Source organism: Orbicella franksi, chromosome 2, assembly GCF_964199315.1.
Source record: "Orbicella franksi chromosome 2, jaOrbFran1.1, whole genome shotgun sequence".
In the NCBI taxonomy this organism is placed as follows: Eukaryota; Metazoa; Cnidaria; class Anthozoa; order Scleractinia; family Merulinidae; genus Orbicella; species Orbicella franksi.
Window position 1 is genome coordinate 22600467 of NC_138146.1, and position 12157 is coordinate 22612623.

General features: G+C 37.4%; 2 protein-coding genes across 3 annotated transcripts in view; both read left to right on the plus strand.

Annotated features, from left to right (window-relative positions):
* Window positions 1-30: 30 nt before the first annotated feature.
* On the plus strand, window positions 31-6422 carry LOC145478708 (cyclin-dependent kinase inhibitor 2A-like). Of its 2 annotated transcripts, none has more exons than XM_081456812.1 (7): window positions 31-157; window positions 274-398; window positions 2160-2294; window positions 3699-3751; window positions 4466-4524; window positions 4914-5033; window positions 5644-6422. In XM_081456812.1, the coding sequence occupies exons 1-7, from the start codon at window positions 107-109 to the stop codon at window positions 5743-5745; spliced, it is 645 nt and encodes a 214-aa protein (XP_081312938.1). In that variant the 5' UTR covers window positions 31-106; the 3' UTR covers window positions 5746-6422. The 2 variants fall into 2 exon arrangements, with proteins under 2 accessions (XP_081312938.1, XP_081312939.1); XM_081456813.1 differs by having other exon boundaries at window positions 5650-6422.
* Window positions 6423-7243: 821 nt separating this feature from the next.
* The window catches only part of LOC145478710 (BTB/POZ domain-containing protein 6-like), a 5421-nt gene continuing 507 nt past the window's right edge, over window positions 7244-12157 (plus strand). Inside the window, exon 1 of the mRNA XM_081456814.1 lies at window positions 7244-10208. Coding sequence (XP_081312940.1) covers window positions 8403-9773 — 1371 coding nt within the window. The 5' untranslated portion in view covers window positions 7244-8402 and the 3' untranslated portion in view covers window positions 9774-10208. The remainder of the gene's footprint in view (window positions 10209-12157) is intronic.

Sequence of the window (12157 nt, forward strand, 5' to 3'; positions counted from 1 at the left end):
AATCGACTGCAAAGTGACACTACAGAGTCAAGCGGTTAATCTGTCCAGCGGGTTCACCTACAAGAAGTAATTGCTCAGCGGTTTTCTCAAAAAAGAAAGAAACAAAATGGCGGACGGAGCGAACTTGACAACCGCGGCGGCAACAGGCGACGAAAAGGTCTGATATGTCCAGACTCGTTTGGCACTTTATCTAGCGATGATGAAAGCAATTATAAGCATTGTATCTTCTCACAAGATTTAAATTTTAAAGCTCGCTTGTTGTTATCTTTTCAGTCAGTGAAGGCGATCTTAGACCTGGGTGTTGATGCTAACTCGTGTTCACCAGAAGGCTTTAGACCCATCTGTATTGCAGCTTTCTGGGGTTACAATACTATTGTGCAGCTATTGCTGAATCGAGGGTAAGTAAAGCGTATTATTTGCATGGTTCAGGTGTAATATCAGTGAACATTATCTTTTGAAACGTGAATCTTGGAAAACCATAATAACTGCAAATATGCCTGGTGTAATTTATGGGGCGTACCGGTGCAATAGACATTAGGAAGCTCAAAAGTCAAGGTTGTTCAGACGGTTTTACCAATATTCTGTAATTTGTCATTATTCTAAATATATTAGATTAGCTCTGACAGATTTCAACAAAAATAGGGTATTTTATAGGAATTGTATGTGGTTAGAACTGAGCCAAATTTAAAAAAAGATTCACTAAAGGGAACGCAAGAAAATTAGCATTTATTTGGTCACGTTGACGTCACAAAAATCAGAAAAACATGCATGGTGTCACGCGTGGTTATTTATTTAAGCACACACCCATGTGACGCCATGTATTATGTGCGAGAAAGTAAGAGTAAATTAGAGCTCTTTTACCGGTTATTTATAGAGCGTTTTTGTCATATTTTTTTGGCCCTAGGCTTAAACACGTTTGAACGGAGTTTGAAACTATTGCTACTTATACTGAAGTGATTTAATGCCTTTCAAGTGCTGAAGTGATTTCATTTCTTTAGGGTTACTTACGTCACTTTTGAACACGCGATTAATACTGACGTTTGTAGGCAATGGTAACGCGCACTGTTGAGTCTCAGAAAAACTGTAGTAAGCCACCTCAAGATGATTCCTTAGTAAAAGAACCCGCCATAGATTTCTGATGAAACTTGGTATACTGTTGTTACAGGACAAGGAGATATTAAAAAGGTAATAAAATGAGGGGGTCACTGTGCTTGTTTTCACGCCACAATGCTGATAAATACGGTTATTTAGGTTACTTTTGGTAATCTCTGTGTGCAACAAATAAGTTCGATTGTTTTTCAATACAGCGTATTATATCACACAGAGTTTGACTTTCTTTGATTGTTTATTCATCTACGTCCCAGAAAAAATGTCTTCAAATACCCTGCATTTTTTTGTCCCTTCTGTCTCTCTCTGTAGTATTTATTTCATTTGCCAAAAATGGAGCCATAGATTTCTGCTATTTTTTTTTCTCGGTTATTGAGGATATTGTTCTCATTGAAATTATGAAATAAAAAGTGGGGGTCACTGTGCTCGTTTAAGAGAAAAGGAGCATTTATCTCACTGTAGAGCTTAGTTTGAGGGAAATCTCTTATGTTTTGTACACGCATGTGCTCATGACCCGAAAATTGTGCATAGTAGGGATGTGCAATACTAAGGAATCACCTTAAGCAATGACGACGGCGACACCAAGGACTACGTCAAGTGAAAAGTGAATTCATATTTTACCAGCGAAATTCATGATTGTCTAGATCTGTTCAGTACGCCAGTGGCTCTTTAAACGTGCTCAGGCTAAATAGGCAATGACAGGGGTCAATTCCAAATGGAAATACGAAATATTAGCCCTCGTCTTCACGTTCCTCAGACTACGCAGAATGTGGTCATTTCACGTTCTTGTTTTGCAGAGAACGGCAAAGAAATGTACATAGATATAACACACATGCAAAGTTGTTGTTTTGCTCATTAAACCTTTTGTTTGGTGATATTCTCATTGCCATCTTGGTGTATTTGGTGTGCTAGCATAGCATAGCATAGCACAGCTCAGCACAGCACAGCATACCAAGCAAAGCAGTGCAGCACAATGCAGTGCAAAATAACTTTATTTAGCCAGGGTAAAATGTGACTGAAGTTATAACTTTTAAATACTAAATACGTTTCAGAGCAGACGTAAATGCGTGCAATAGAGGCACAAATTGGACAGCCCTTCATTGTGCAACTTTTCAAGGACATGGCAAAGTTGTGATGTCACTTATGAATCATAACCCAGATCTGTCGATAAGAGATAATCTTGGCAGGTAATGGTATTCATTACTGCTTTGAAGTACTTTTAACTGAATAGACCTTTTCACGGTTACCTTTGCTCATTTGCCTTTTGTGTGAGGCAATTTCGGGCTGTTTTGTAGTCTTAGCCCAAAATTGCCTCGCATTCCCGTTGGATTATATTGTAATGGAAATAACAAAAATTAACCGTGAAAAGGGCTATTGCTAAGCTTTGGTCATATTTGTAGAGAAAATGTTGAAAATCCAGGCAGTCACCAAGCACATGTAAAAGTTGTAAAAAGCTCTGGCATTATCACACTGGGAAGAACTAGGATTAATGTTGATAATTTTTATTATTTTTTTAAATTTTGGTTGTTCACACACTATAGTAATAACATTATTTCACCTGAAATGTCTGTCATCTCCCACCCTTAGCTTAATTCCTGGGTGAAAGATGCCTGAAGTCTGAGCGTGATAATTCTACCCGTTTAAGTCATGTCTTAATTTATGACAAGTTTTCATAAATTCTATTTTCAAACAGACATCTTGCATTTTTGCATTTTATGTGTTCTATCAACACAGCAACTTGGCGTGATTCTGGGTAGTGTTTCTCTCGATTCCTAACACAAGCTGAAATTGAGAAACTGCTGTAAAAATAATAGTTTGAATTTCAAACCATGTACTGCTGGAAACCGGCTGAAGCAACGCAGTGTTTTAATATTTTCAGTAGGATGCAATAGTACGCAGCGTGAATTTGTCTATTCTTCATCCCACAGTGTAGCACAGAATCATCCCTTGCTCCATTTATTGAAATGTTACTTTTTTCAACTGTCAAATAACGTATTGCACTAAGGAAAGTAAAATATTAGAAAAAACACAGTGAAAAGTAATTATAGCTGTATGGCAAAGTAACTACGCCTACAACTGACTACAACTTGTGGATAATATTTTGACTTGCTTAATAAATCATTAGGCCTAGAAAAGTCTTTGTTACATTTGTCTTGAATTAAAATGTCAAGCTAGGGAGCCAGGTCAGGAAAAGTGGAGAAAAATTATTTAAGAACATACAGCACTGCAGTAGACCGTATAATTAACTGGGTCTTGGACCGCATTTACACCTTTGCTGGCAACACCCAGAAGTATCTAAGAGCCTGTATCTAGTTTTAACCAATAAGAAACTTGTATCTATCCTGCACAAAGTGAAAACCAATCAGAAATTACTTTACACATCAGAAACAGACAGTGACGCAGCTGGACAGAATTATAACGCTCCGTCTTAAAGCATCTCTTGCCTGGGGGTTAAGTTGAGGGAGGGAGTTGACTGACATTTCAGGCTACACTATAATAATTAAATCAAAGTTATATAGTTGGCAATTTCTTTTGTCCTTTCATGGTAGTAACCTAGATTCACTTGGGGTACATGTAACTTTCATTTCCAGATCAGCAGTAGATTTTGCCTCAGCACTTGATGCAATATGGCCATTTTTTGCAGGTTTGTAAAAGGACATTTATATACTCAGACTTGAAAGTTTTTTTAAAGCACTGTAGTAATTCACTACATAGTTATGGATAGGTGCACTGGCCTAATGGTCACTGCACTGGACTCTGTGTTGAGGGGTCTGGGTTCAAGCCCTGACTGGCCTGGTCATTGTGTTGTGTTCTTGGGCAGGAAAAACTTCCCCTCACTGTGCCCCTCTCCACCCAGGAGTATAAATGGGTAAGGGTGGACTGTTATGGCTTGACAGAATTCTGCTAGCATCCCACCCAGGGGAGTAGCAATACTCCTAGTCACTTCATGTTACAGAAACCAGAGTTAAATGCCAAAAGGTATATGCCAGTTGGGCCTAAAAGAAGTCTGCATATGAGGCAAGTGGCCCATCAGGCCGGTGCTTATCTACAGTTTCTGTAGCATCAACAACTAGGGGTATTTCTTCTTCCCCCCCCCCCCCCCCGCCTCTAGATGGGATGCTAGTTCATCACAGGGTTATCCCCCAGCATTAAGTTCACTGGTACCCATCTATACATCAGGGTGGAGAGAAGCACCGTGAGAGTAAAGTGTCTTGCCCAAGAACACAACACAAAGTCCTCAGCCTGAGCTTGAACCTAGACTGCTCGATCCGGAAACAAGCACACTAACCATGAGGCCACCGTGCCTCCCATGAGACTTTATAATTACCTTTTTATGATCAGTTGTTATTTCCTTTAGCTGCTGGATGCAAGAGAACACCTAAAGCTGAACTCATCAGAATGGATATTGTGAAGAAGGTAACAAATTCTGGATTGTAGTCAACATTTTTCCTTTTCTTTTGTTACAATTTATTTTTCCATGTTAGTGAAATGCCCAGCCACAGCTTGCAAATATTTACCCTGATAGTACAGAAATGTTTGTTCAAGATATCAAATGGCTTATATCAAATTGGTACATTTTGTATATTGATGATGTCATATCCAATTGTTAACTACAGCTCAATACAAAGTCATTTTGTTTGTTACTGGAATAGGTATTGGGTCATGGAATTGAAGGTGTAAATACTGGACATAACTATCTAGAGAGAAATATATGAGCACTGAGCTAAGATTGTTTAATAATTAATAATTTATAAGGAATCTCAGCATTCACTTAATCTTAACTGTGGATTATTTTTGGTTGCTAGGTTGAAGTAGGAGATGGGAAAATTGTGAATACAGACAAAGCATACTTCTCCCGGCCTGGTTCGGCATATGTGTTTAAGACTCCAACACTCCGTGGTGATAAAACACAGCATAACTATCAGGTATGGGTTGTCATAATACCACATTTGCAGATATTATTATCTGAAAAATTGCTTAGCAAGAAATGCCTAATTAAAACATAACTTGAGTAACATAACTAGGAGTAAAGTGGATGATAAAACTCTAGACATAAATTCCCAATAAGATTAATAATTTTAACAGTCCTTGTTATTTAATATAATTGCACAACTTACTATTAACTTATTGTTCTATAGGACAGATGATTATGTCGACACTCTACATAATTACTGCTGCAGAAAATTGCCTGTTGACTAAAGGATTATGCAGTCGCTTCAAAGACAAGGATTGCAGTTTTCTCATAAAAGTGAAAACATAATTATTTTTTTATTTCCCACTAACACTGGTTACAATACAAATACGCCTTCTTTCATGTACACTACTTGTAATTTACTAATACAGCTACTTACACCAGTTACAATACTTGTTATACAATAATAGTTATTATGTCGGCACTCTACATAATTACTGCTGCAGAAAATTGCCCTCTAACAACACTATATGTTGTTACACCCTTCACAACACTTGATACTTACAAGTGAAAGTATGGACATTAATATGCATACTTATTAGAATAATTTATTATGTCCATAGCAACAGGCTGCCCTGGACAGTGGTGATGTTCTGACAGGAAGTGATCCTTTACCAAGCAAGCCCAGCATAGACAGTCCTGCATTCTCAGTTTGGAGGAGCTGAATTATTGTACATAGATGAATGTTTCATTAATAAATCTGTAATCAGGCTCCAATTTCCCCATGCTCTTTTTATATGGGAAGCACATTTATAAATAGTAGCCTAATCTGCAATGCAGAGGTGATACTAATTCTTTATGAAATTTTTGCCATGGAATGTTTTGGAAATTTAACATGATCAAGTCAAGTGTTCTGAGTAGTGTTTTTTAATGGCACCCTGGAAAACCACTGACGCAAAGCACTTTGTATGATAAATATAATTATGCTGATAGTTTTAAAAAAATGCCCCTTAATAATTAATAAAGATTTTAAATAGGATACTAAAAATACAAGTCATGTAGCACTTAAGTTGTTAGTAGTTACATGTGCCATATGTAAGACTACTCCTATTCCTAGTAAGAATCTGAAGAAATGCCACGATATAAGAATTTTTTCTAAAACACATTGAATGAGGAAAAGCAATGTTGTTATGTTGTTTGCTTGCTCATTAAGCATCTTCTTAGCTCAATATTGTTAGAAACAATGCTCAGACATCACTGTCACATGCAGTTCATGGGTTAAATCTATCAAAGCCTCAGATAGCTTTCAGTACATGATAGTTATTTCCACCACTGTAAACTCATTTCATTTGTATTTTATTGCAAACTTATTTTTTGACAAGATAAATGTGTATGTTTTGAACTGGAAAATTATCTGACTTTGAATGTAATCAACAAACGTGTGCAATGAAATTCATGCTGTAACATTAATCTTACATAACACCCTACTGGGATTCATAAAATATTAGAGTGTTTATAAGCTCACTGAAGTTGGATGTCACTCAGTTATGTTAGTCAACTGTATCATTAAGTTTAAATTATCAAGACAGTAATATCATATTCATTCTGGTTAATGAATTCATTTAGGAATTATTATTGTAACCAGAAAAACAAGTTTTGGTTTAGCCTGCAGTGTAGGCGTCTTATTGGGGCGAGTTACCGTTACAACCTTGCAACCGCCTTTTTAGACCGCCATGTTAGACCGCCATGTTAGACGGTGGGGGATGGGGGAGGGGAAAAATGAGATTTTCTTCACTCCACCCCCTCCCCTATCCTTCCTCTTGCCTATCATTCACCCCCTTGGTAAAACTTTCTTTCTCTCCCCAGTCTTCCACTGCATGAAAAATTCAAGATAGCAGCTAAACTTTTTACGATGTGAGCGCTCGCTCGAAAAAATCTCGCCTGCTCTGCAGGTTAGTTTTAGTTATATACTGGTATTCTGAAGGGGTATTTAAATTAGTTTTGTAAGTTATCTGAAATCTATGAAGTATTGCAAAAAAAATTACATACAACTTATGTTGCAAAACGAATGCTTTTTCTTCAGTGTTGTACAGTTAAATAATTTTGTTACATGTTTGTATAAAAATGTTGTTTTGAAGGAAAAACTTATTTACTGTGGTCACAATTTACACTACACTATATCTTTTGATTGATTTGTAATATTTCCAATAATATAATCAATGTCCTATTGAAAGTTGAATTTCAGTGATAAGTTAATAATAGTGCATAAATGCACTACTATGTCAATTACTAGCTGATTTTTACTTTTCTTAAAAAAATATTTTGATTGAATTCACAAAGCAGCAAAGAACAAAAGTCAATGAGAATACCCACATGAAAACAGACCATGAAGGTGCTAGAGCTTTGAGAACTTCTTCAAGGATTTTGTGTAAGCTGGAAAGCTGGAAAGTTGTAATTGACTATTGATTTTACTTTTTGACCATAGTTTTCTTGTATTCATGCACTTCACTCCAATTTTGACCCAATTTTGTAGTTTCAAGAAGTAATCAAATTATGAACTCTGGTCTGGGACATTTCGGTTCTCTGTGATGTTCAATTTCAATGATAATGTAGTGGATCACGAAAAACAAAAATTAAAATGAATGGTTTCAGAAAATATCTCTTCACACCCCACAGAGCTTAATAATTTGAAAATCCAAGGTTCATTGAAAATTCTAAGGGTGTGGTTGGTCCCAAAGGCCAAAACTTTTTAAGGTAGATCATTTGTAAAGCAAAAAAATGAATATTTTAGAGGGTTTAAAAGAGGGGGAAGGCTTCAAATCAAGAAATCCCTTTGCGTAGGAAGTATGGATACTTATGGAATTGAACATTCTTAGTGTTGTGTATTGCGCATTCTGAGAATTCAACACCTGTAAGAAGACTCTGTAACCCCATCCTCATGTCTACAATGCTGTTTTTTTGTAATTTTTCTAACCTTCAAATTTAAACGAAGAAATTTTTTGCCAGGGAAAATGGCTAAGTTGATACACTCTTACTAACCCCTTCTCAACTTCCTTGGAGTTTCTGTACCAGAAAATATTTTTGTTTTTGTGTTGTTATTGGGCACAATTTAATTGAAATAAAACATCTACATTTATTTTCATGATGGTTTATTTATAATTTGATACAATTTGTAACCGAAGAAAATAAACGCAACTTACCGGAAGTAGGAGTGAAAGTAACCGGAAGCTTGAGGCGTTACTGAGTGTCGCATGGCCCAGAGTTCTCGTTGAGCGTCTTACGTTACGCCACGTAATCCTGTTTGTCATTGCTGGTTTTCTGTAAACTTTGTCTTGTTTCAAAAATTTCATGATATAAGTGGATTGCTAATTTATTAATAATCATGGATCTGGCAAGCGAGATTCAAACGGATGATTGGCAGTCGACCAGAGAAACTTTACGAGAGAGGAACAAGTACATGTTCTTGAATTCGATGATCAGCGATGTAAGCTTTCTTGTACAAGATTCAACCAAAGATCACGCTGCAAAAGTCGCTTTACCAGCGCACAAGTACGTGCTAGCAATCAGTAGCCCCGTTTTCTTTGCTATGTTTTATGGTGGTATAGCAGAACAAGGAAACCAAATTGAACTACCTGATTGCAACTCGGAGTGCTTGACTGAATTTCTCCGTTTCATCTATTACGACGAACTACATCTCACAGCTAACTCTGTCCTCGGTGTTATGTATTTAGCGAAGAAGTATTTGGTCCTGTCTTTGATGCGGAAGTGTGGTCGATTTCTCGAAGAAAGGATCGATCCCAACAATGTCTTCGAGACGTTGACACAAGCTCGCCAGTTTCGAGAGGAGGAATTGGAGAAGAGATGCTGGTTTATTGTAGATCTGAGTACCAAACAGTGCCTGGAATCGCCCAGTTTTCTGGAACTTGATGCAGTAGCTATTAAATCTTTGCTGCGAAGGGAGACTTTGAAGATCGAGGAATCGGAGCTATTTGAGTATTCCATACGTTGGGCTAAAAAACAGTGTCTAGTTGAAGGTTTGGAAGCCTCTGGGGCCAATTTAAGGAAAATCCTTGGTGATACTCTATATTTCCTGCGATTTCCAGTGATGTCACAAAAGCAATTTGCAGAGAACGTTGTGCCTCAAGACATTTTAAGTGATCGTGAGGCTCTAAATGTATTTCTACATTTTAGTACCTCAAATTCAAAGCCTGATGTTGTATTTCCTTGTGTGCCACGCAGTGGAAGGCCCATGCGGCGCTGTACCCGTTACACAGAGGCTCCTGTCCCACACCACTGGTACAGACCCCCAAGTAATGGTACTGGGCGACGTGAGGAGATACTTTCATTCACAGTGACTTCAGAGTCACCTGTGTACATTGCTGGTGGACGGATCTTCACTCGCACTTTTGGTCTTTCAGATGTGGAAAGTAGACGCGACAAAGTTCAGTTATGGATAAGAGAGGAGACTCCTCAGGAAAAAGTTCTTGGATTTACTGAAGGAGAGTATTTGCCAGATAACAATGGAGCTTACAGTGGTGATGGGTTTGATATCAAATTCAGAACTGCTGTACTTGTTAAGAGTGGAGTACGGTACTCCTTACGCTGTGTGATCTTTTTCAGTCAGAGCGTGACATCTAACAAACACTCTCCTAAAAAAGAACTTATGCTCGAACAGATCAAGTTTGCATTTGAAAACTCATACCATGGATCTCACTTTACAGAGGTTTTGTTTTATACTCCCTGGAACACTTAGCAGAACTGGGGTAATGTGACCTACTTTGTCTCCAACCAAAATTATGGGCTATGGCTGTATAACATTGTGTCAGCAAATTAACTTAGTCATAATAAGAAACTACCGTTATTGTCATTTGTTTTTGTGATTTTAGTTACCTGGGACATAGATTGTGGTGTTTCAGGGCTGTAACCTGTAACACCCTAGTGTTACGGGTGAGTATCCCCTTAGCCCTTGATGTTATGGTTGAACTTGCCTATTGTTGATAAAAGTCACCCACAAACCAACAAGGTTGTTATGGGTGTGAAGACCAAGGTAAAAGGTGACTCAAAATGACACCCCTGTGTTTTGATTGATTACAGCTAGACTTCATTGCTCAACTTATCATCATACAGTACGTAGCTTGAAGGTTGGCTGTGATTGATGGATTGTCATCCTCATTTTGCTATAAGTCAGGTTTGATACGTTCGATTGTTACCTAATTCAATGAGCCAGAGTGGCGCATAAGGCCTAAATGTACAACGTTACCTTCAAGTCATAGGAAGCCATAGAGACTGAGGCAAAAAATCTTATTTTTTAGGAAAAATACAAAATTGAAGAATGGGGGCAAATTGTTTCTAGCTGCACCATCAATGATGCATTTGCACAACTAGAGGGGTAGGCCATGTGATTCAGTTTGCAATGGATACAAGTCTGTGCAAGATGACAAGACATTTTTTTTTGTGAACACAAGATAATCTTAGCCTCTTAGCTTGTAAGAGAAATTGTGACTCCAAGAAGGTGTCACAAAAACTATCAGTCAAAAGAATCATTTTTAGCTTTGAAGCCTTAAGGCACATATTTTATTCATATTTTTGTTGGCACCCTATGAGTTTCACTATATATTAATGTCATGTGTGCTTCCTCTCAAAAGTATATATTGTGATTATTATTTGGCTAAATTCCAGTCAGTTAGCAAGATGTGCATTTTTCTTGCAAGGGCAGATCTAGGGGGAGGGTGCAGGGGGTGTGCACCCCCTGAGATGAAGCCTTCTTCTTCGTATTCGCATTTAAAGTTTGTTTACCTCATTAGTCTGTTATGCCATTCCTTAGTGGTGCACCCTGTCCTAAGAAAAATCCTGGATCTGCCCCTGTCTTGGTGTCATTCAACACCCTAGGAAGGGTCCACCATTGATAATGAAAGGAAATCACTGTACCACCAACCATACATGTATGATGGGTTACTTACTTTGTTGCAAGTTTTTTTTTTTTTTTCAAATATGGAGTGTAAATTAATAATAATGTAGTGCATTAATGATATGTATTACTACCTCTTAATGGTTCGCTTGCCTATCATGCTAGATGAAAGTTCTTTGTTCTTGACATAAGTAGGTGTACAAATGCATCTTTGCTCTAACAGAATGAATGAATTTTATTTACCCATGTTACTCAGATGAGTTCAAGACTTGTTTTAAAGTGAACGTGACCAATGCAAAAAGAAAGATTTTAAGAAGAAATTATAATTATTTGAACTATATACACAAAATATATGAAAAACTAGGAAGGTATCATTTAATTAACACAAGGTACTTACCACTTAATGTACTACGCAAGGTATAAAAATACCCTGCTTAGTACAACTAATCTGGTAGTAGGCAGTCGGCACATGATTACCTAGAAGTAGTAACAAATATAAACATTTAGGATTAGCTAAGTACAAATAAAATATAAATGAATAAAGAACTGAAAATGAATATCTACTTAGTGCAGCTAGTTACAACAAAAATTAATGGTACTGGCAATAAATTTTATTATTAAGTTAGCATGGTGGTGGAGCTAATCTCATGGAATTTTGAGACAGATGCAGGTTGTACAAGGGAGGGGGTAGTGCATTCCAGGTTACTGGGAGAGTGGTGGGAAAGAATGAAAAGTTATGCAAGCTCACTGTAGAGTAGTAGTGGCGAAACATGTCAAACTTAGTGTTTTTATTTCACTTTACATGTAGATGCATTGGTCAAGTGCAGTGGTGTTAATAACGTTCATCAATGTAGATTAGTTCATAGAAAGTGCGACGTACGGATTTTCATTCACGAGTTGCAAAATTTTGGAAAACGAACGAGTGAGAGCAGCGAACAAGCGAGGTTTCCAAAGTTTTGAAACGAGTGAATTAAAATCTGTACTAACTAAGCACTTTTTGTGCTGTAATTTGTTTATTGTATGAGCTTATAGCGGGAATTAAACATATCTTTCAAATCAGGTTTTGTTTTTCCCGATACCATAAGCTTACAGGCAGAAAAACAAAAAAGTCAAGACTGTTCTAAATGACCGAAGAATTCGTAAATACAAAGTGTGAAATCTTTTCGCTTGTCTCTAATCACTGTCACTGTCAGTCATGTAATGGCGGCCCTACGCGCTGTGCGAAGACT